The 25,594-nt window shown below is 41.9% G+C and overlaps 1 protein-coding gene and 1 long non-coding RNA gene across 9 annotated transcripts in view; one reads left to right on the top strand and one right to left on the bottom strand.

Moving 5' to 3' along the window:
- LOC127069726 (dual 3',5'-cyclic-AMP and -GMP phosphodiesterase 11-like) overlaps window positions 1-22,315 on the bottom strand; it is a 44,519-nt gene extending 22,204 nt beyond the window's left edge. For 2 of the 8 annotated variants that reach the window (XM_051007100.1, XM_051007101.1), the window contains exons 1-2: window positions 21,128-22,284; window positions 13,179-13,283 (exon numbers count right to left, since the gene is read on the bottom strand). Coding sequence is in view for 6 of the 8 variants with exons in the window: in XM_051007093.1 (XP_050863050.1) it covers window positions 13,179-13,283; window positions 22,052-22,277 (331 nt within the window). In the remaining 2 variants the exon portion in view is untranslated. Of the gene's footprint in view, window positions 1-3,363; window positions 5,196-13,178; window positions 13,284-16,965; window positions 16,988-18,455; window positions 18,478-21,127 lie in introns of those variants that run through there. The other 6 variants (XM_051007094.1, XM_051007093.1, XM_051007095.1 and 3 more) reach the window with 6 other exon arrangements.
- LOC127069745 (uncharacterized) lies at window positions 5,547-18,950 on the top strand. Its single transcript, XR_007783704.1, has 3 exons — window positions 5,547-10,237; window positions 16,443-16,502; window positions 16,561-18,950. It is a non-coding gene; the product is annotated as an uncharacterized LOC127069745 (long non-coding RNA).
- Window positions 22,316-25,594: the final 3,279 nt, after the last annotated feature.

The following is a 25,594-nucleotide window of genomic DNA, read 5'->3' on the forward strand; positions in this document are numbered from 1 at the left end:
AGCGCCCTCCTCGCGAGCTCGTTTATGAGCTCCGTTACGAGCTTGTGAAAAATGTCATCGGCTTCGTTTCGTTTACGTCGAGGATCCATCCGCCGTTCTTTCGGAATATTCCTTAACGAGCGTCGTAAATCTTTCGTGCGCTCAAATTACTCGACGTTAGAGAAGAACGTCGAGATCACGTATCGCTCCTTTCTCGTCTTCACCGTCTAAGAAAGCGCGAAATGATGCGCCGGCTGACTACGAGAACGTTCGAGCTTTTCGAACGTTTTCGAAGATCTCCCAAGGAATCGCGTTACAATCGAGTTACGTCGTTCCTCGTCCATCTATCCGTCTACTCGAAGTTATCGCGAACGGAGTATGGGTTTTCACGATATCTTACAGTAACCTGCCGAGCTATTACGCTATTACGAAGCGAGGGCCGCTAATGGGGGCCCATGCTGTGCACGACGGAATGACGTTACGACCGTACTGCGTGCGCGAGCACGCACGTTGACTCTCCTCCACCTGCCCTCCTCGTCCTCCTCCTTCGGCACCTCCTCGACAGACTCGAACGCCGACGCGAGACAGAAAAACGGCCACTCCGAAATGCAACACCTTCGTACGTGACGTCTCGACGCGGCCGATCTCTCCCACTTATCCTCCGTCGATCGTATTCTCGCATTCCCAAACGCGTCGTATTTACTCAACATTTTATACCACCATTTATTTCGATAGACGGAGGAAAAAGAAGAAACGGAAAACGGTTTGTTTTCAATCGAGATATCAATTAACGACTCATTCACGCGCATCCACCTTCCTTTCCGCTGGCCGATCCTTCGGTTTACTTGCCGAGCATCGAAGAATTTCATGATCGCGCGAATGAGAACACGTCGGTCCGATTAAAATTTTTTCGTTCCAAGATTTATATCGCGCGTCGGCGATGCCAAGGATAGGATCGTTGCTATGATCTCCTTCCTCGCTTCCTCTCCACTCCTCGCATCGCTTTTCGAAACCAAGAACGACTTTTCTAATTCGGATTTGACGGAGGACACGCGTAAATTGGTTTTTACGGTTCATGATCGATGCTTTTAACGCGTCGTTATCGAGCGCCCTGACAGATGACCTCGTTGTAGGAGGCTCGTCTCGTAACGTCCACACTCTCTTACTTTCACTCCTCGATGAAGACGCGCGAATGCGAATGATAACAATGCGTTGCGCGTTACTCGCCTTAGGACATTACCGTATTTTATATATCGCTTTTCATCTATGTTCGATCGATCGATCGACGCGTATTAAACGAATCGATGTAAATTATCTTTTGTGTTTTCGTTAAAGCGATCGACGTTACGTCACTTTTTCGAGTCGCAGACAATTTCCAAGCACGAGCATCTTTTATCGCGCGAGGTCTTAAGTTACTTGCCGTTAAAACAATAGCTAGGGAACGCGAGCGATAGCGATGCAAAGTGACAGCCCGTGTCCGTGATACGACGATAATAATAATGACAATGACGACGACGGGAATCAGCGTACATATGTACGTCGACGAAACGTAAACGTGGTCGAACGCTCAACGATGCACGAAAGCATCGAGCGTTGAGATTCGATTGAAACGTAAAAGGAAGTCTTTCCAAGGCAAAGGAAGGAAAGCGAAAGAAAGGAGTAAAATAGCAGAGGAGGAGAAAGAGGAAAAAAGATTCGAAGCAAGTTTGAAATGACGCGCCTACCCTTAAAGGCAAATGACTCGAAAAACTCAAAACTCGGAGAAGACACGTGCTAGTGGAAGATAAGAAGGTAGGTGAGAACCGAGGCGTATTATTTTTCGCAACATCGAAAAATAACGTTACTAAATCTTTGCGATAAGAGAACGGCTTCTTTTGCGTGACGTTAGAGATTGAAAACGCATAGACGCGCTTACGTGCATGCAAGTACATACAGGTAGAAAGTTGCGCGCGAGCATACGAGTACGAAGAGTGGGATCGGATGTTACGACATTTTTGAGAATCGATCGGGAATAAAACGCGAACGGAAAGGAGGTAAGGAGAAGTGAAAAGAGAGTATTTTTTGTTTGGAGCCAGGAGAAGGTACTGATTATAAATAAAAGCGGGGTGTAGCCCCACCCCCCTCCCTTACTCGTCTCAGAGGGAGCGGCGGTAGTCGGATGGTAAGAATAAATCAAGGATAACTAGACGTACACGCGCGATGTTAACGACCGAAAACGGAGGCGTACGTTTGCTCGATAAGCATGAATTAAAAAATAAATCTCTCGAACGGACTACTTTTCTGATATCTAGTATTTTCTCAGGCGGAATTCATCGGTCGATCTACCTCGACGAAAAGTATCCTCTTACGCTCACGTGTAATTACGTACGCGAGGCTTCGAAGAACTTTCTGCCTTTATCTATCGCCGTGGTGGCAGTGACATCAGAGCACAAATAAAAGAGCACACGTAAAAATAACAAACGTGAGCTTCCATAATCTTTACCGATACTACGGTCTTATCGTAAGTAGTTACGTTCTAAATCTCTTTCGCTCCCTCCTTTGCGTTCTTTCGGAAACGAAAAGTATCCTTTCCGAAAGTCAACTTGCATACTTTTCGTCGTCGATCGCCGACGAGCACGATCGTAAGGAGCTCCAATGAGTTTCTTCGGTTTGAAATTCTCGGGAGTCTCGCGATTCATTTTTATCGGAAGGAAAGTGCGGTAAGAAGGAAGAAAGAGACGACGCGTGATTCGACGTTAAATATGTATTAGGAACCACGATCTTCTTATCTTACGCCGTGGCTTTCGATCGTTTGCGGTTTGACGAGGAGAGAAGGACGTTGCGCGGAACGCTTTATTATTCTTCCTTCGCTTTGGTGCTTTTGGACTTTGCGCCTGGCCTCGTTCGATATTGTTTTTAGCCCACGACCCGTTCGCGAGTAATAAAATATTAATCGTCGAAGAGAACAAGTCCAACGGGAAGATCGTCGACTCGCCTATCGCCAAAAATAAGTTGGCCGCGTGCGATAGACTTCATTCAATGGATATTTATGAAGCTGAATTTAACAAAGAAAGAAAACTAGAAAGGTTCTCTTATAAAAGAAAACATAGTTTTCCTAAACGTCTCGAAGCTCGAATCTCTTCGAGCTTCTCTCCTTCGACGTGGACAAATATGTACGTATATAGGAGGTAATCGAGTTAAATAATTACTTGATTCTGCGGATGCGCAACGTTTATTAGTACTACGTCATTCTCGTCCACTTTTATACCTACGTAAGTAGGTACGTATAGGTATGTATCCGTTCGATGCATCGTGGCGCGGGAAGATCAAACGAGTTGGTACCTCGAGAAAAAGGAAAAGAAGAAGAAAAACAGAAAGAAAAAGAAAAGGTAAAAGAAAACTTACACTTACATTGGTCGAATATCTTAAGCATCGCTTTCTTCAGCTGCATAATCGCGCGCTGATCGTGTCGTTGCGCCTCGACGAAGGAAAAAGAAAGGGAGATAGGGTGGATTCGTCGATCATTCGCATATCCTTGGTCGTCCCCGTGACTCGAGCAACGACGGCTTAGAAGTCGATTTCATTCTCTTTTGGATAGACCGACATCGAGAGAGTAAAAGAAAGGACAAAAGGGAAGAGGAACTAAGCCAGATAAGAAACATTCAAGGAGCCACGAAACTTTCCACGGAACATTGCAATTTCTTTTCGAGCGTTGCTACTTTTGGCGCCATCTTCGACACTCTCTTCTCCTCCTTTTTTATTTTTCTCTCGATAATCTTTTCTTTTTTCTTCCTTTCCAACTAAATTTCCCTTCGTCCTTATACTTTTTTTTCGAGTGGCACTTTGCACAAAAGACGAATCTCGAATGCGCGCGCGAATCGAGCGGTCTCTCTCTCTCTCTCTCTCTCTCTCTCTCTCTCTTTCTCTTTCTCTTTCGACGACGTACGTCGGAGCTCTCCGAGGAAGTCGTCGTCACTTCCGGCGCGCTGGAATCCGCACGATGAATGAACTCGTTCGTGTAATCACTCCCACGTACCGAACCGACCTCTCGGGGCAAATTCGCTCCGATAACACCCACGTGGCCTCGACTCTCTCTCTCTCTCTCCCCCCCTCCCTCCCTCTCTCTCTGTCTCTCTCTCTCTCTCTCTCTCTCTCTCTCTCTCTCTCTCTCTCTCTCTCTCTCTGAAACGATCGAGCGAATACGTGGGATCTTCCCGTGATTCCCTCTTTCCCAACGAGTTAAACACTGCTTCTTTTCTCTTTTTCTCTATCTCTCTGCACGCTAAAAGATACGCTTTGGTCTCCACGTCGAAGAAGAGGCGAGTTTTTCGATGAGTCGAACGACAATTCGACAACGATTTCGCTTCGCTCTTTGTGTCAAATTCCCCAAGATTTAGTTTAAAAGCACAGATATGTAACCTCCTAGCGAGAGTTCCAACGGTGATTCTCGAGCCGCTTGCGGCGTGTAAACAAAAACCCGTCGATCGATTCGAACGCGATCGAACGACGAACAATGGGATCCTTATAGCATCTTCGATTTTCAGTAAATTTCTTAACGAACTCCACGATCGGTTACGATCCTTCGAACTTGTTCACATTTATTTTTTCGTTCTGTAGCTTCTCTCGCATAAACGACGAAGAGAACCAGACGATAAAACTAGAGCAAATGACAAACACTAAGACGAAGAAAAAAGATTGGGAAAACGTTCAAGCAGAGTGGTCTAAAAAACCATGACGATTCACTCCTCTGCTTTCCCATTGGTCGTTGTCTCTAAGAACGAAAAGCAAAAGTAATAAATAATATGTTAAAAATGCGCAATAAGGAAGTCCTCGCATCGCACACGTGCCCCGTTTCGAACGCGAGCTTGATCGCGACTGCAGAGCGAAGTCGAGTCGAGTCACTGTTGCGCGCCAGACTGAGAGGCCAGCGCAACGACACAACGGACCGACAGAGGGAGAGAGCAAGTGCGATGCGTCAGAAGCGAGGCTGATGCTTGCCAAGAGAAGGTTCGAAAGGCGGGGAGTATTTCAGGCGGTGTGATCGAGAGAGAAAAGGAAAAAGGTATGCTCGGTGAAGAGGAAGAGGGATAGATATCGCGAGGAGCCAGGTAGAGGTAAGATACGCGCAAGAAGGCGCGAACTTGCACGTCTAGCGATGGCAGCGTCGAAGAATTGCATACGAGCATTTTCTTCGTGACGAGTGTGCAGAATTTTGTAATTTCTCGTTTGACTGATGTTTCGCGTACGAAAAAAAAAAAAAAAGAAAGAAAAGAAAAACCCGTGCTCCGTGTATCCTTTCCGTCGCGTCGAGTCGATCCACAAAAGAGCGAACGCTCTTTCCCACCCGCTCCATTCCTTTCCTCCTATTTTTTCAAACGTCCCTTTACCACGCCTTGTGAAATGAATCAAAAAGGAGTACGCACGTGCGAAGAGTACGTACGTACGAGTTAAACTCCGAGACGACGAAGAAGCTTATTTCCTCCCATCCGCTTTTCGATCGAGAACATCGCTCGAGATTTTCCTCTTCCTCGCGCGCAGATAGTTCTCTTCTAGAATATCCCCGAATTAACTAACGCGCCTTTCCTAGGGAAAGACCCGAGATGCTCGTGCTATTTAAATTCATAGCGGATATGGAAATAACGAGCGGAAGATAAGCGCAGTTTCCTATTCGTTCGGCTCGTTGCGTATCTACGCGACTCGCGTTACACCCTGTCGCTCTCTCTCTCTCTCGTCGCACTTTCTTCTCACGCTTAACGTTAATCGAGATGAAATTTTATCGTTCGACTCGTTACTTCGGTCGGTCGGTGAAACGTTGCCGAAAAGATATCCGAAAGATGGTTGGTTTGGTTCCTTCAAACGCGTTCGCCGTCGAGTCCGGAGAGAGTAAGGAGAAGGGCAAAGAAAACATATTGGTACACCGCGAGAGTTTGAAAGCTCTCCAAGTTAGTTCCAAACGAACGTCCGAAAGTCGTTGCTTCGTCGCTCGTAGAAGGAAGGAAAAGTCGCGATTACGGAGAAACGGCGCCATTAGTCCCGCCTCCTGCTACCAAACCCCACCACGACGCGCTCCACCGTTGCTCCGCCGTCGCGTCGATCTTTATCACACGACGTTACGATCTATCGACGTCCGGACCTCTCGTTTCACGCGACCTCTGCTCGCTGGTCCGTACATGTGCGTCTCCATCGGATATATCACCCCGATTAGCACGATCGATGAATTTTATTATTTTTTTCGAATACTTGGGAATATCGCGATGGAAGCTTTACATAATTACGAGATCGTCGGATTATTTATTTATGATGCGCGTCGGTCGTGGACGCATTTTATAGTAAGTAGGCGCGAGGCCTACAACAGCGTTACATCGTAATTCCACGTTACTCCTGTGCGCGGCGCTCGTTTCTTCGCGACGCGATACGTCGACTATAAAACATCAAACCTTTCGTTTCTCCCTTTCGTCCGACGGACGATCGTAAAAAAGAAAAGAAAAGCGAAAAGGGAAAATCGAAAGAATTTAACGTGCTTTAGGAAAAGTCGTTGTAATTTAGGAGAAAATCAAAGAGCGAGAGCGACGAGAGTCTCTTGCTCGTGCGCACGCTCGCGCGCACGCCCGCACTTACGTCACGCGCGCAAGGCCTTCGCTAATCTTCGATAAAGTAAACACGACTTTTATCGTCCCGCCGGTTGTCCGTGTCGCGTAGGTTAACGTTATGGACGATCTTCCTCGAGGGTGAGGAGGGAAATCGACGAGGAACGAGTCTTACGTGTACTAGCCACGTTGTAACAACGCGCTGGCGCGAATACTTTTTTCATTTTTCTTTTGCTCTTATAAAACTAAACCGGGCTAGGGAATAGGGGAGGGAGAGGAGAATCTAGAGACCGTTCGTGTTTCTTTCAAACCAAAGCAAACGGACGTAAGAAGTCGAGCTCGGCAGTGTTCCAATGAAATGGCAAAGTGCAATGCCGTCACAATAGAAAAAATGTTATATTGCGAAGAAACAAAGAGCGAGCGAGCGAGCGAGCGAGCGAGAGGGGGCAGAGAGAGAGAGAGAGAGAGAGAGAGATGGTCTTCCAAGTAAGTCGAGTTTTGTCAAGCGAGGGAAGCGTTATCTATTCCGTTGCTCGCTGAGTGTACGCTGGCGTCGCCTCGTGCACGATAAAGACGCATACGCATATTTACATAAGTATATGAGCGCGTCCGGGTGAGGAAGGATAAGAAAAGTAAAAGGAGGAGAAAAAAGGAAACGCGTTAAACGTAGGCGAATTAATACCAACGAACGAAGGAAGAAGGAAAACGATTTATCGTGTCTACCATGGCTTCGGATCCTTTCTCGGTATAAGGCAATAAGAATTAATTACGTGAAAAAAAAAGAAGAAGAAGAAAACAGATAAAAGAGAGATAGAGTACATGTACGTATCGAGTGCTTGTCACTTCACGATTACTTCCGACTCGACCGCGGCGCCGGTTCTTTCGATAGTCGTCGAATCGTGTGCTAGTGCGCGATCTCGAAAACGCTCGCTCGAATCTCATCTTCGATTCCTCTTTTTCTTCAACATCGTTTCGTATGAAATCATATCGAATGTAACGTGCAACTTGGTCCGTCCAAAGTACAAGACATCTAATAATTTTTGTCTGTTTCTTATTTTTACGTTAAGCGTAGACGTCACTCTACTCCACTTCGTACCCGTAATGATACCCGTGTCTCGATTATTTTAAATTCAAATCTATTATATATCGCTATATATATATATCGCACAGTTTACGATTAGTCGTTCATCGCACCGTTTTAATACCATTATTATACACGCTTTTCCGTTAAATAAGGCGTAAACGTTGAGCTCGCGCCCACGTTAAATGTTTCTCGGGAAACACGATAAAAATATCGATTACGCGCGTTCCTTTAGAATCTATGCGGTCGCGGAGGAGCGACGATCGTAAAAATCATTCTCGAGACGCGAAACGGTAAATTCGGTTCTCAGCTAAAATAGTAGTTGCGAGAATTTTGCGTTGGCGAATCAATCGAAAGGTTATTCGCGATCGAACGAAGAAAATAACGAATAGGTCACGATATAGACCGCGTATTTGTATATTTCCATGAAAAAATCCTCGCGTTTACATGTCTCCGGTGGAATCGTTCCATTCTCCTTTTCTCTTTCTCTCTCTCTCTCTCTCTCTCTCTCTCTCTCTCTCTCTCTCTCTCTCTGTCTCTCTCTCCTCCCTTTTTTATTACTTTTTCTTTGTTTTTTTTCCAAAGAATTCGATGCTTACTCGATATTATCCGTTAACTCTTTTTCATTGATCTATGCAATCTTATATATCGGTCGATCTTGCACATCGGCGAACGAGCAAGAATGGAAGAAAAACGGATATCTTGATTACGAGGAAGAGAAGAGGAAAGGAAACTGTTGCATACGACGGTAGAACGAAAAATACAAAAGAGAGATAAGGATATCGCGTTCGTCACGTTTTCGCGCGTCGTATGTACTTACATACGTACGCGTTTCGAGTTTGCATGCCTTCGTCCGTTGTGCTCTCCTCGTCAGTGCGTTCGCGACGGCGAACGGAAGAGAGGGAACGAGAGAGAAACGGGCAAAGCCAGTCGAGTTTTCACAAGAGCGACGCGCACGTGTGTATGTAAGTACGTGCGCGAGTCCAAGTCAGCCAAGTTATGTAACCGATGAGGTAGCGTTCGGAGTATCGTGCCGACACGTCGGAGCTTCGCTCAGCACTACCGTCGCGCGTCGTCTCTCGAGTAAACTGTTCGAAAGGGACCAAAACAGCATCGCAATTTTTCATCGATGCAGCGAAAAAGTCGTTATTTCTTCTATCCATTGGAATATGGAATATAAATGCGCGCACGTGCGCTTGCGCGTACATACAAACACACGCACATATTGTTAGACTCTAAATTTATCTTTCATGGCCACCGAGCGATATTACAGATACGTAGATTTACGATACGTTCTTGTGCATTTTTTTATAGCACAAGAGAAAGTGAATAAGAGTAGTTGTGCGGATAAAAAGACATCATAACGTATGGAATATGATCGGTCGAATGAACTAGTTACCGATACCGTACGAATTTGAGTAAAGATGTTTATCGAGGAAAATGTACGACACGGTTCGTTATAATAGATATTAGAGTATAACCGGATTGAGAGATTTTCTGTAATCATTTTCAGAATTTTGACGCGCTTTCGAAACTTATCTTGATAAATATATCGAAATATCGTGATGCTTCTGTACGAAGAGTAAACGATTAAGGGGTAGAGGGGAGACTGACCGCTCGGTGGCCTTCTTTCTCTCGAATAGAACGAAAAGGATGAAAAAGGAGGAAGAAGCATGGGCGGCATTGCGCAATCGGCGAGTCCGTGTTGCGGATGTCGTCGCTCTTGTCAGCTAGAATAATGAGAAACGTTGAAAGCGCGGGCGTTGTCCGGTCGCGTCAAGATCCTTCGTCTGCAGTTCGAGGATTACCTCACATTTCAGGAAACGTTGCATTAACTGCATTCTCTCTCTTTCTCTCTTCCTTCTGCTCCTCCTCCTCCTCCTCTTTATCGCCTCCTCGTTGCACGCGCACTTTATAGCAGGAGAAAAAAAGAGATAGATTTTTGTCGCTAAACTTATTAGTTTTCAGCTCCGAGGGAAAATAATGTCGATAGCTCTAAAGCTCTCCTTTTGACGAGAACGCCTCGTAACGCTTGATGGAACGTTATCTTTACAATTCCTCGAAAATACCTTCTTCTCTTTCTCTCTCTCCCCCTGTCGGTAAGTTCTACGTTCCGGTGCATCAGTGTCATTGTCAAGTAGAATTTGCCAAAGCATTCGGAAGCAAACGGAATCTCGTTTATAACCGATCATCGAACGCATACGATGATATTTCTCGCGACAGAAAGAAAATTTCTCCTAAGAGAAGCGACGGCCGCTGCGAATTTCTAATCGGTCTGACCATGAATTACCGATTCCATTACTTTTCCAATTGAGTGTTAAGAATTCGGTAGGTGTATTAAACTGCATTTCGAGGCGATCGTAGCAGTTGCATCTATCAAAAGAAACCTAATGAAAGTTTTCCTCGAAAGAACTCGATAGAGAGAGAGAGAGAGACATGAAATCGTTGCGACTCGCAGACGCCAAGATTTGTTCCACGTGACTTGTCGCCTCTCGTTTCCGCTTTCCAGTCGCATGACGGACTACAAGGAATGAAACCATTGACGCGTTTCCGGCCACAGCGAGGACAAACGTGACAACGTAGAAGAGAAGAAGCGACGTTTAAATCAAAGGTAACGAAGGCTTCCTCTTCTCATTGAATGTACGAAAAAAATGAGAAAAGGAAAGACTTTTCTTCGTTTCTCCTTCGATCTATCTATCTCCTAAGAGATTTTCGTGTCCGACTAAAGGATCCCTTATTTTCTTAGCGAGATTACTTTTCGTCTTTCTTAGTTTAAAATTTAAGCGTTTAACGAGCGTGCCAATTTTAACGAGATCGTTAAGGACGCACGTACCGAAGTGCTCGGAACAGAAGCCACAGGATACTTACAATTAATCTAGCGATTAGCCGCAAAAACGCGCGTACGCTCTGATTCCACATTTCCGCCTTAAAAGAAAGAAAAAAAAGGAGGTCGTGAAATCGCCGTTTCGTTTCCGATGGAACGACTAAGCCGGATGGTACGATGACCAGATAAAGAAACGTGCCGAGGAAACAAAAATTGACAAACCGATAGTAGCCCGTTCGCTTCTCTATACGATATACCTTCGAACAATTTTACGATGATATATTCGTGTTTGCGATACCAATTTTCTACACTATTTTTCTTTTCTTCCTTATTTCTTTTAATCTTCTCACGTCTCACGTATATTTTGCTCGCTTTATTTTGCAACGAGATAACGTCACGTTAATAAATAAATAAAAGAATTCCATATCGCTTTTCTCGAGCTTAAATTCGTGATAATCGAAATTCTTCTGGTGACTACGAGCATTCTTCCATCCAACATTGCAAATTGATACTTGAGATTGAACCTTTCAATCTGAAAGAAGATGACGTTTATTAAGTGTCAAGAAGCCACAACGAGAACGTTCCTCATCAAGCACAAGTATCTCTCTCGTTCGTAAATATATCTTATCGCATCTTCAAATCATATATTTAATGGGTGCCAACATCACGATCGTACAATGATGCTGATTACAGTAAGATAAATGGGCAACATATATATCGCGATATGCGAAGAATAATGAAAGTAAACAACAAATAAGGAAAAGATAAAGATGAAAATAGCGCTACGCAATACGATACCGTATAGCGAAATAAAATTCGTCGGCATATAGTTTTATAACTAAAGAACCTCATTTCTCTTGCATTACCTCGTCGATACATCTCTCCGTTATACGAATATATGCGGACGCAAGAAGCTTTGTGAGATGCATTTATTCATAACTTCCTCTCTTGTACCAATACCAATATTACGGTTTCACGTAAATCTCTTCGGAAACGAATTCTCCTTGTTCTCGTAAAGTTTTCAACGTTGCCAATTTCTGTTGAATGTAAAATTATTGACTTATAATCGATAATCAAATCAACTTCGCTTCAATTTCGAACCGCTAAAACACCGAATAGATTTATGAATCGTTTCGAATAAGGACTTGAACGAGGATTTGAATAAAAATCCACATAGTAGAGTAGAGTTTAGCAGGAAACAAAATCGAGTAGTAACGTAAGTATCGCTAATAAAAAAAATGTTACGATAAAAAGCCAAAAGTCGAGATTCCATTTGGACAGAGAAAACAGAAAAACGGATGTGGTAAGAGGAGTCTAATTCCTTTGAGATTACGAATCGCAATCTTCCTACGGTCAACCGACCTAAAGACGATTAAACATAACTTGTTGTTCTTGCACGCGATTACGAGAGAGAGAGAGAGAGAGAGAGAGAGAGAGAGAGAGAGACGCGGAAACGACTGCGACGAAAATAAAGAATTACCGGGAAAACTACAACGCGATTATCCTCGGCGATATCGTCACCGTGCTCGCGCCGTGAGTTTGTCATCGTCGAAACGTTCATGGTACTCGTCCAGGTCACGAGGTCACAATAGTATCATACTCTCACTGTCTCGTTCCGTCTTTGTTTATGTTAAACGTTAGGTAACTACATATAAGTTCACGATCATTTAGAGTCATCTCTTTTGGTATCTTCTTATTTTATTCATTCTTATGTCGTCATTGTTCGTGTTAAGTTATGACGTTTTCCATTGAAACAAACCTTGGTCGGGTTAACTTTTGATACAACTTTCTATCTTCGCATCGAACGAAAAAACTTGTACAGTGATAATTTGCGAAATGAGGAAGACGAGCTAAGAGCCGGCACACGCGTAACGATTCACCTCGCTTGAAAAGGATTCATTGAGAGATGCAGGATTGACCGGCCGAGGTTAATAAGTCGGGGTCAAGTGCACTCGTATCGGATTAGCCGGTCGCGGAGAAATTGACCTCAGGCCAATTGCATGGGTTCTCCGTTCGCGAGTCTGCCAGATGTGGCGAATAACTAGAATAAATAGACTTTGCAGGTCAACCGGAATGTTTCATAACTCCCGATCTCTAAATTGTTCCTCATCAAAATACTCTTTGACGCGTCCATCGAGCATCGTCAACATCTCGTAGAAGCTTTGGCACTGAAGCCATTTACCTATTTGATAGGAAACTTACCAACGGATCGACTAAAGGGATTAATTAAAATTTCTTCGCGTCAATTCCCGGGGACTTGTTACTAAAATTGTCTTCGCAATCCACAACGATTAATTTTCAAAAACAACCACCGGCAAAGCACGGAACTTGGAAGTACGACTTTCACAAAGGAGATACGAACGCTCTCGAGTATTCGAAGAAGAGAAACAAAACGAAATAAGCTCTTCGAACCGACCCTTTCGTATCGCGGTTTGTCGGACAATCGATTTTTTCGATTCGATTAATACTTAAATCTTGTGTCACCAATGCGATAAGCATTGGTCAGTTCTATAATTGGAATCATTCTTTGACATCTTCGAATTCCGATTGGTAATCGCAAAAATTTCACGAAGAGCTCGATCAAATTTCGACCTGATAGCGATCTTATATATCGATTTTCTTTTATATTGCGAGCGGAAACGTTTGAAATGGAAAGAGAGAAAGGCAGAAAGAGGAAAAAGTAGGTACTTGTCGCGCGAATCTAGTCGAATGCAGATTGTACACTTACCCGGCTTCCTGCGCGAGCTCCACAGCACAGGAGGATGCGCGGAGGCGGCGACGGCAACGGAGGGCTTACCACCAGAGGCAGCCAGCTTGACTGCGTTCGGAAAACCTGCGAAAGACGGAAAATCCGATAAAGAATTTATGTCAATTGTTAAATCAAATATCAACGTCTACCTCGCTAGCTAACGCGATTACGCGTCCGCCGTCTTTCGTGCGCTTTCGCAACAGTAGTTAATACCCGTGTGTATATAATACGTAATAAAGACACATCTCCTTCGTATTTTCAACAAAGAGTTTCTTTCTTGATCAATATCTCATTACGTTTGAGAGAGAAATTTGTTTATTTATTTTCTTGAACGGTAAGAAAAGAAAGATAAAAGCTTTCGGACGAAAGTCGGTTTTTGGTTGGATCTACAAGGAGAAACGTCTCATCTCTAAAAGGTTCGTTTGTTAGTTCGTTCGTTCGTTCGAGAGAGAGAGAGAGAGAGACTAAAGTAATGAAAGTCGCAAAAGGTAGCTAGGCAGGAACTATTCGTTTCGTCTCGATGAACGTACCAGGTTTATCTTCAACGGAATTTTTGCCTAAGCCCAACTTAATTAATTCAAGTTATTTTCTATTTGATTGTGAGATGCGAACAAAACGGTACCCAAGTGGAATGGAACGTCGAGACAATTGTTAGAATAACCTTCTCCTATTTTTCAAGATAAAAGAGCTACGTGATAACATGGGAAGGAGGTGCCGTACCGCGGTCCTTTAGATCGAAACAACGGAAATTACGACATTACTTTCGATTCACTTCGGTGATCGATAATTAATCGTTGAATGGACATCTTTGCGAGTCTTTCGCCGCAATCCCCTACGTACATAGTTCAAAGTCGGGATCATTTCACGAAATACATATCTGATTACGCGATCATACGCAGAACAACCGTTCGCAATTCGATCGTGTTATCGCGAAACACGATCGTTGGCGCCAGTCGATATACATAGGTACGTAACGTATTGTTACATGCTTCTGACAGTCACGTGGGCGATCCACAGGCGCGAGCGTGCATTGAATGTGACCAATGAGAACAACGATTACGATCGACAAGGGACAGAGAAAAAAGACCATCGTCCTCACCATCGATCGTAATGCCGCGGCAGAAGAATGAAACGCGAATAAAAAGTGCCAATTATTTTTCTCGATCGTATCTGTGAACGATACGCAATGCGAATTGTGGATTTTCAATACGATTTCTTTGAATGTGAAGTAAAGCGCTTCGATGAAATCGATCGCGAAACGACTCGGTGTCGACAGTAAATGCATTGGGGAGACGAAACAAAAGTTTCCTGTCCCTCCTGGTTCGTTCGATCGTGCGATTCCTTTTCTACCGATTGGTTTCTTCATCGCAACGACCGCAATAAATATTTGTGCAAGAGCATGCGACGACGACGAAATGTTAGAAGCATAACAGGATACATAATGCATGGCCTTGCAATTCGTGCAAAAGCCGCTCAAATTTCCGTCCGTGCAGCTGACGTCTTTCGAACGAACGATTTTTCATACACGCGAAACCGATCATACGTCAACGTGACGCGGATCGCGAACAAATCGAAGGAAAGTTTTATGGAAATTACCGGTTCTCCCCAATCGTTTGCTTTTCCTTTCTTTCTTCTACGATCGACGTACACAGGTATATCTAAACGATCCGTAAAAGTTCTTACTTCGCCAAATATCAATAATAGGATCGAACGTGTTTGAAAAGAAATAAAGCTACCCGGCTTTAATAATCTTCTGGTATTCGCGATTAATTTCATTCCTATTTTAATCTACAAAATCGTCGAAACCAGATAGAATAGTAATCAAGTGATTTTGAATATATGGTAACGTGTTAGTTGATGAGAAGTAAGAAATATTGCGACTATATTTTCTGCAGATACCATCCAAGATTTTCGCATCGAGGTTAACGCCGAGTACGCCGACGGCCATATCGTCGCGGGTCATCGGATTCTTCTGAATTCGCACGGATGTTCCTCCATTCACGAGTCGCGCTCGTGAAAGGAGATCGTCAAAGAAAATCGCGAAGGGGATCGTCACATTCGCGAGTATTCGTGCGCGAGTTTACGTGCGAGTTTACGTACGAGTCTCTAGGTGAGAGTCTACGTGCGAGTCTACGTGAGAGCCTACGTGAGAGCCTACGTACGAGTCTACGTGCGAGTCTCTACGTGCGTAGTAAATATATATCTACGATCGTATATCTACGATCGACGAATTCAAAAGGCTTCGGACGGAACCTACAATGGAGGACGCGCTGCGACCATTACCATTGCCATTACCATACTCAATGATGGATACGAGAGGACGTTACGCGCCTGATTCTCCCTACCAAACGAAACCTTGACACTAGCTTATTCACGAATATAGTCCCAAAGCGACGGATCTATCGACGAGACATCAACAACATCACACGCTATTATTCCCTTTCATTTTGGATTCTGGCTTTACGAAGAGATCGAGGCAACAATGAGACGTGAAATTAACGTGAAAAAGGATAGAAAAAAAAAACGATACTCGATATTCGATATTCGATGTCGTATCGATCGTGCAGCGAGACGTCGGCTTGACTTTTAAACGTCGAAACCGAGACCGATTTGGGTATTAAAGTTTGAATTACATTATGCCTACTATCGCAGATATAATGAAGCGTAACGAGAGTTACGTCATGTGGAGTCGTAACGTAATATGTACCGTAATATGTCATCGTACATCCGGTGACAGCGTAAAACAGTAGGCGTATTCACTTTGCACGGGACTCACCGACATGAGTCGTTCGAACTAACGAATCCCTCACTTTTGCCTTTCGATGAAGAATCGCTTGCACGCGTTTCCTTGTTTCTTTACTCCTTTACTTCGTTTCTATGAGAAAGATCAATTATCAAATTTACATACTTGTAGATATCGTTTGCACCATAAAATAATCCACCGACCGCTCCAGTAAATTGATTTACTTGCGGGTTGTTTTATCGATAAAAGTTCATAGGTGTGATAGGTATTTTTACGTATTGCGTGTGTGTATAAGACGGACACCGAAAGCTGACTAGAGAATAGCGAATATTCTATAGGAAGAATATCGTGTACGTGCAACAACTGAGGGGTACAATAATTCATTTCTCGTCAGTGGCGCCGGCGCATATTTTTCTCCGGTTAACAATAACACAGCGTTATAAACCTATGATTTCGTTCGTACGCACGTCTTGATAAACCGTCTTGCATTATCCTTATAGATGTATGGCTGGAACGTGAGAACGCTCTTTGAACTCTCGAAGGCAAGTGCCACATCGAAGGTGAGTGTTACTGTTAAAACGGTCATGAGAAATGGAGATTATACTCATCTACTGTTAGGGTCGATCTACTCCAATAAATAGCCGAGGACGACCGTGAGATTCGCCGAGTAACGAGTAACGAGAAACGAAAAACGGCGAAGGATTTTAATCCGTCCTCTCCTGTCCCCGATCATCTACGTCATTGCGGTACGTGATTTTACAAAGAGAAGCGAGGCAAGCTGGCAGACAAGCAAAACCAGGCAAGGAGGCCGGCAGGCAAGCAGACAGGAAAGCAGGCAGATGGCGAATGGAGTGGAGCGTTTTACGCCTGGCTTCTCGAAATTCGAATTAGGAATCTTTCATCGCGTTCATTCCACTACATCATTCTTATCGATCTTTAAATTGAATTTTTTCGTTGAATTGCTTTTAAATCGAAGCGATCTAACAACGAATAAAAACGCTCTATGGAATACCGAATACATACTCATCATTTTTATCTATATACTCAACGATGATATATCGTTGCACGCTGCGTTCTTCTTATTAAGGGCTCTGCAACCAGGCCTGACCGCTCGAACACTCGTACTTTTTTGTTCAATTATAAAACATGTGTTATATTGTCTAAATTCGTATTTTCTTCGATATCAAATGAAAAACGAAATTACTTGAGCGAGATAGATACAATTTTAAAGGAAATGACAACGCGCGAACATATTACGAGGATAATCGTAAAGGATTCGTTCTTTCGAATGTCAAAATGAATTTTTTCTCGAAGCAAAATCGACTTTAGGATCGACGCGACGGGATAATTTTCGCTCGGAGCTCGTCACGATCAAAGAAGCTTGCTAAGTACGTTGACAGAGGAACTAGCGCACGCGAATTTATACGACTTTTGTTTTGGACTGAAGCTTTTATAAATGCTCCTCGCAGGCAGACAGAAAAGAGAGAGGGAGTGAGCGTGTGAGCGAGAGAGAGAGAGAGAGAGAGGAAGACAGTATACAAACTCGAGGAGGAAAGAGGAACCATCCGGACCGGATGCCAGTCTATGCGTCAGAAGACCCGTGGAAAATTACTGTGAGCCATATGACAAAGTACACGACCGTACACGTTCGTACATATACCCTACATAGGCCGTATGATCTTCCGCAAGTACGACATTTCTCTTTGATTTTGTACAAACCATCCCAAGTTCGGAAGTATCCTGTCGAGTAAATAGCTGGTAAGTAACTGATATTTACTATGCATACAAGTTGCTCGCCTCGAGAAGGAAGGTATCTCTTCTCGAGTAGAACTCGGAATTATTAACTTTTCGCTATTTCGAGCGAAGCCTCCGCCGTGTTCATATATGTAGGTATACAGAGGCTACGTCGATTCTCCAACTTCTCTCTCGATTAACTTTCAAAATTCTACTGAAATTCGAATTGAAAGTCGAAGAACCGGATTAGCGACGGGGAAGAACCAATAATTGGTCGAGTAGAGTAAACGATGGCGACTCGAGGAAAAATTGTATAATGGTTGGGAATAATTATCGCGCTACGGATTATCATCTTTCGCGTAAACGAATCGAATATAGAAACGGAATCGTTTAACTCGTTATACTTCCATTTCGAAGATATATTATACTTTATAATCGAATATATAGAGCATGTAGGGTATAAAAAGGCATAAAGAGGAAGAACGAGAAAAATGCGAACGAGTTTCTCTTTTCGTGCAATTGCCGTTTAAATTTTGGAAATGAGAAAGAGAAAGAGATAGAAACATTTATCATCGATTTTTCTTCGAATAACATTATTGATTCGATTAAGGATTAAGTATATGTACTACTTTATACTACTTTATATATCCACGTGTGGCGCGCGCGCGCGCGCGCGCGCGCGTGTGTGTGTGTGTGTGTGTGTCCATGCACGTATACGTACGTATGTATATGTACGAACTTACAAACTTACGACTAGAGCTTGAAAAACAATGAGTTACTTTGCATATCTCGAATCTCCAGGTTTTCCTCTTTCCTCTTGCAAGTCCTCCGAATGCGTCCGGTATTAATTATCAACAAAGCTAATGACTCGAAGTAGGGTCACGAGATGCTTGTCAGCTAGAAGCAACTACTAAGAGCCCTATGAGAATCTTTACTACATCGATTTATCCGTACTATTATATGTATTCAAACGCATTTATCTGAGACCCTTTACGTAACGGTAAAGTATTTACCAAAAATAAAAAAAGTCTTAGATAAAATAAACGAGATAATCGACTTTTGTAGATACAGTTCCGTACTTACTACAATTTCATGACAAGTTACAAGAGGAATCGCAAACAGGGGTCAATGTCTTTCTTGTCCATAATAACAAATGATCGAAAATAAAAGATTATCCAACGACAAAAGGATCAACCCTTATCGTGTTATCGTTAATAAATAAATAAATATATAGGCGTACGGAATAGCTTTTATATTTATATACTTGTATCATTTTTCTCTTTCTTTCTATCATTTTTATTTTCGCATCGTGCCTCTGATGGGTCTTTGAAGATTATCACGAACCTTTGCGATAGCACGAACAATGTTTTAGATAACGCTAGATAGAGAAGGAAACGCGATAAATAGACACGAAGGTAACGATATCGAACAAAATGAAAGAATACATAGAAAGAGAGAGGGGGGAGATAGGGGAAAGAAAGAGAGAGAGAGAGAGTAAGAGAGAAAGCTATTCGTTTTGCATTGAGTTAGCAAATATAAGTTAGGAGTTTCCACCCACGAGCTTAATATTTCAACTTTACCGACAGAGCTTGTACCTTCACGCGCAAACGAATGTCGTATCAACATACATAATTGTAAAATAATCGTAAAACATACACGCGCATAATGATTCGTTTTCAAGTACACACGAGACCGTCGACAAATGTCAACGCATGTACTGTACTACATGCTTACATTGTTGCGCAATTCGCAATGAGTGACAGAAACTTATAACCGCTGTTAAGCGGTTATAACCGCCGAACGTGTCGCTTCGGCTCGATGATCTAACGTTTTACCGTGAAACTTTGAAAAAAATGTTCTTTTCTTCCCTTACTGGTAGACACAAATGAGTTCGTTTAACCTTGCATTCGAAAAGTTCCTTAATATCTGAATAATATATAATTTTTTCTAAAAATTGCATCATTCTTTATTTTACTCTTTGCATATTTCCCAGAAATATAATGCAAATTCGTTGAAACGTTCAAATTCTATTAAATGTCACGTAGGCACAAGAATCGAGAGAAAATAAATAAAATAAGCAATAAGTAGTAAAACGAGAACGACATACAACGATACGTTCCTAAGAGAGCTTCCCCATTTCCGTGCACGTCCTTAAAGAAAGAAAAATATTTTCTTAATGTTAGGTCTAATCCAAACGACTGTTAGAAGTAACGCGCACACGCAGGGAATCGATTTCAAGAGACCTATAGAGAAACATTCTCGTTTCGAGAGAAGAAACTTTGAAAGTTTAACTAGCGACATTATAAGTCTAAAAGCGAAAGGATGCCGTGCAACGAAATTCAATCTTCGAAATTCGATTTCATCCTTCAACGGCAGCATAGAATTCTTGCGAGAGAATTTTAAGATAATTTGTCGAAGACGTGGCTCTCCAAGTTTTGAAAATAATCATATGACACAACGAGCAATGTATGTATCGGTTAAATTTTTTTTATACAAAATTTCAATTTTTTTTAAATATCTGCGATCATATGTTTCTCCTTCCCTTCTTTATACGATACGACGAAAGTTGGAAAACACATATGCAAAACATAGGTATACCTATGCAAGTACACTTGCTTGATTTTCCTTGTAAAAGGTTTAAGTCGTAACTACGATTTCGAGCATGGGTGATACTTATTGCTCTCTTTTTTAAGCCTTATCGAGGTATGCTCGAGGGTAGATCTCCATGTTCGAGGATAAAGTCAATTTCTCTCTCTCGTTCCTGCTTCCTCCTCGTATGTTCAATCTCCTTTATCGTTCCCTAATCTGCAGACACCAAGGATTCCGATGGGACACTGCGTCATGCAAAATGGTCTACGAAAATCAAGGAGGTTCATTTAAATTACCGTTTCTTTTGCCTTGCTTTTACCTCACAGTCAGAAAGGTACAAGCGACACCGATTAGAGAAGTTTCTTTTGCCTTTTAAAACGGCCTTCAAAGAATGACGACATGATGAATTTACGTTATTTGATCGATCGCACGGATCCGATTTCTCTTTTTCCAAAAGGAAATTTTTTAAGTATACGCGCCAAATTCCAAATTCAGACAAATTATACAGCGAGCCGAGAAGCGCAGTTTATCGACGGATAAGCGCGTTTCTCGGGTATTCGCCATTGATCTGTTCGAGATGAGTCATTAGTCAAACGTTACAGAGTTCTTTATTTTATTTTCTCTTTCTATCGTACTCTTTAAACAACAAAAGATAGAGAAAAGCATACACGACACAAAGAACAATTCTTCTCGCAAATTAGCGCGTTGACGCTTGCCTCGCGACGTAAAAGATAAATTGACTATAAAATCGAATCTTTCACGGACATCGAGAAGGGCAATATATTTGCATAGGTATATGTATATGTACGAAAATATGTAGTATAATTGTCTAGAAAATCGAGAGGATAAATTTTTGCCATACCGTTATAACAAAGACGAATCCACGAAAATCCACGTTAATCCACGTTAATCCTAGGTGTACAATACGAAAGATCCTTTGAGTTTCGTTGCTGAAAACCTTGAAGGTATTTACTCGTAGCGTGAAGAACGAACCGATCGATATCTCGACAAACCTATCTCCGATCGTATCTACGTCACGGAGTTCGATTTTCTACGCATAAATTCGTAGACACGATATCGTGTTGGTTCGTTGTGCTTTCTCTTTTCTTCTCTCCTTTAATCTACCACTCCTCCTTTTCTACTTTTCACGACACGATCGATATTTTCCAACTCGTTGGTCCTGTCCAACGAAGAAATCCATTTGCTCCTTTGTTTACATAATATCCCTTGTCGTTAGAGCCGTCATATCGTTACAATGTCATTCATACATACATACATACATACATACATACATACATATATATATATATATATATATATATATATACACGCACAAGTATACATATATATGCTCTGGCGAGTATTTCACATTACAGTCCGACGTGCCTTAACGCGCGTGACTACGCGAACATCTAGCCGCGTTATCAAGAAGAGAAAAACCATCGCGTCGTATGATCAAGGAGAGGAAAAGAGAGTCGATCAATTCGATCGATCTTTCGTGGATCGTGAGAAGGAGGGGCTTCGATCGAGGAAGCGCGTCGGTGCGCAGCGACCTTCCACCTTGAATCTCTCTCTCTCTCTTACTCTCTCTCTCTCTCTCTCTCTCTCTCTCTCCCTCCCTCTCTCTCTCCCTCCCTCCCTCTCTCTCTCCCTCTCTCTCTCTCTCAAGTTTCGCGTCGGTAGAAAATTTCGAAAACTTTTTTGTCAAAGTACGCGATCACGTCGATTTAGATATTTGCTGTATATTCTCACGAAAAAATTCGATCTTCGAGGTAACACGGCCTACCGAAATATTCGCTCGATATCCACGTCGTATTGTCTATCTCTTCTTCTCTCTCTCTCTCTCTCTCTCTCAAAGCCATATACACGCACGCACATATACACGTTTTGCTCGTCTTTCTCCCTCCAACGACAGCCGTTTTTCGTCTTCGTCGTGCGCACGCGAGAACCGGCGAATCCTCGGCAGGAGAGACGAAAACCTGAAGCAGGCGAACCTGCCGCACGGCCTGCATGCACTGACTCTCGTCCGGCCGTACGACGCGACGGAACCCGAACCCGCTGTGTACGACTCGTGGAAGGCTATACACGCTCTCGCGAGCAGGGCCGTACCGAGGATCCGTAGCGCGGATACCGAGTATCGAGAGAAAACGAAAACTCCTTTCTCTCTTTTTCTTTCTCACTCTCAAGAAAGAAACGTCGATCGGACAAGATTCGACTCACCGTTTCTCTGCCGCACCTATTTTTTTCTTTCTTCTTTCTTTTGAATTTTTCTGACTTTCAAATATTTCTGCAAATACTTTTCTTTTGTTTTTCATTTTTTTACGAATGATCTTGATTTATCGTCATGAATTTCAAAAGAATCATTTTTTATCTCTTTCTTCAGTTTACGTTATTTATACGATATCTTTACCATCTAATACGCACTATGATGTATTAATAAATGGATTAATATTATAAATGGAATTCTGATACAAATACGAAAGCATATATTGTCATAATAATAAAAAAGAGTTAACGAAGGAGATACATACACGTCCATGGGTGGCAAAGAATAATAAAAAATGCATTACCGACGATCGTGTGGTTTGTGTTATATTCGCACAAATGGCCGTGCTAACGACGATAAATTTTCAGAACAGTCAGCGAACATGTACAAATATATCTGCATATTCATAAATTTGTACATTTAATGAAACAAGAAAATAATTGGGAAAACCGATGAGAACATGCCGAGAGGCGAAATCTATTTTCCACATAGTGCCGATATGAAGGAAGAGAACGGCAAAACCGATTGGCAAGAAGTTCCTACGCTATTCAGACAGGGTCTTGACCCATTCTTGATTCGATCCTGGCTATAGTGCGGTAGTCTAGACTACGCGCCGCGCTACAATCCGCCAGCTGTACGTTCGTGCGAGTACGCTCTAGAGCCTTCCCTCTTCTCTTCTGTGGATGGCCTCCTTCGAGTGTGTACGGACGTGTACGTGTACGTACAAATGGACACAGTCGAAGCACCGTGGAGAAAGAGTACGGTTACTTCCCTCTCCAGATGACAACCGCCGTAAAATGCACTCTTCGTCGAGGCACGCGTATGCGAGGGCGCGCGCGAGTATACCGAATGAAACCAGGTGTCTTTTCAACTTCCAAAAATATATTACAGAAGCACGATATATACACCGAGAAAGAGACCTTATGTAGACTCACAAATACTTTTTTTGGAGTCACTCCAAAAACAGCATTCTTTGTTTAACGATGAAATGCGAACGATAGAAACACATCGACAAGCGCTCGCTCGTACGCTTATTTTTAGTCGACAACCAATCTTACTTTCGCGCTTTTCTCTATGGTGATTGCATCAACGAAAAATACTTTTTCCTTTTACAAGAAGAATAATAGGAGTGAAAGAAGTTTTGCTGATTCGTTGAATTTCCTTGGAGCTTCTCATGTGCGTAATATCGCTGAAATTTTCAACAAATTTTCTTTCTCTCTTTATTATTTTAACGTTTATACGGACAAATTAAATTCGTACAGCGTGAAAGTAAACCAACGTTAAATGTGACTATCCATTTTGATCAGTTTTATTGAATCGTTTAAAACTACCGCGCGTTTCCATGGCGCCTAAATACGTGTGGACAAATAAGTAACTACTAGTAGCTGTCGAAGAGGATCTACATAACCAGTTGCAGCTAACTCACGGTTTGACACCTTACATCAATCGACGAGTAACACCATCGCACGGAGTACAATGAAAACTATTGGAATGCTTCACGTCTTAAAGCTTATCGAGAAACGATATAGAGATCAAAGAATAATTGATATCGTAGAACGTGAGAAAATAATTGAATAATCATTATTGTATATGCTTGACACACACACACACACACACACACACACACAATATACACATTCATTACAAATTACATCGGATTAAAATTTCTGTAAATAGATATACATCGAAGTACATTTTTTCTAAATATAAGTACATGGAAGTATATTTCCGTTAAATATGCGCTATATCGAAGTAGATTTTAAGTTTAATCAACTCTAATGTACTTTCTACACACACCACATTTATATGCACACTGCTGCATGTGCTACATGTATCCCTCAACTAAATTTTTTTCTCGATGGGTAACCGTTCACAACCAATTAAGAAACGAGAAACATATTACAAATTATTAAATGAACAAAAACCGAAAGGTGATAATAATTTGCGCCTTAAGTTATAATTCTTAATGCAACACACGAAAATTATTATACAGAAGACGTAAAAGAAGGATATTATTGCGTTCTGATCTGCCTGGTGGACGAGCATTTTGTAGCACGTACCGAATGAGGATATACGAAAAAACAGAAAACACGATGTATCAAGCCGTGTATCTTCTTTGCAAATATCGGCTTCTTTGCGTTTTGTAAATTTTTACATGCTCGTGATTACGTACTGCAATATTTTGACCCTCTCGGAACTGCTTCATCTCGTATATCTGTAAGATAAATTAAAATTCATAAATTAGTTAAGACGTATGATAGATGTTCCTTTATTTTAATTGTATAATTACCAAAGATAAACGGATGATCTCATTTTAAACGATGTAGTATGTTTGAATGCTATAGCTTGTCCAACAACCAATCAAATAATAACCAAGACGATATAGATCGAGAGAATCACTTTCATTTCTATGATATATAATTGAAATTTTATAATGAATTTTATAAATACCGAGAAATTTCTACTGACGACTATTACTGACAATAATAAAATTATTTATACCGTTTGGGTTGCGTGACAAAGTTTTCATTGGGATGTATAAAGTATAGAGAGAGCGATTACCTGTTGTATGATACTTATGTAATACAACTTGCAAAAATCAAATGACATGAGCAGCGTTAACGGCGCCCTTTTATAGACGAGATTCACGACATCCCATTGAAAGGCCAAGTTTACTGAATTTTAATTTTCTATAGCTAGGACCTGCGAGAATAAATGATTTTCCTGTTTTAATTTCCTTTTTTTTTTATTTCTTTTTTATAGCTAACTAGATATATATTCGTCAAACTTATATTAAAGAAAGAAATTAAAATTGTTTTGAAAAATTTTACATACATACGAGTTTATATTTCCCTGTAAAATGTATCACCTCATACAATAATTATTTAATTTCTGGTACATCTGTGTAATCGCTCCACGATTTCTGTCGCCACTTGTAATGGTAAAATGAGATTTCTCCATATTATTAATTTTATATTAATGTTCTAAAAGCACATATTATATAATATTATATAATATCTTAGTTAAACGTTATTAAGACTCAAACTCAAAATATATTTTAAT

The sequence above is a fragment of the Vespula vulgaris genome, chromosome 16 (assembly GCF_905475345.1).
Source record: "Vespula vulgaris chromosome 16, iyVesVulg1.1, whole genome shotgun sequence".
Classification (NCBI taxonomy): Eukaryota; Metazoa; Arthropoda; class Insecta; order Hymenoptera; family Vespidae; genus Vespula; species Vespula vulgaris.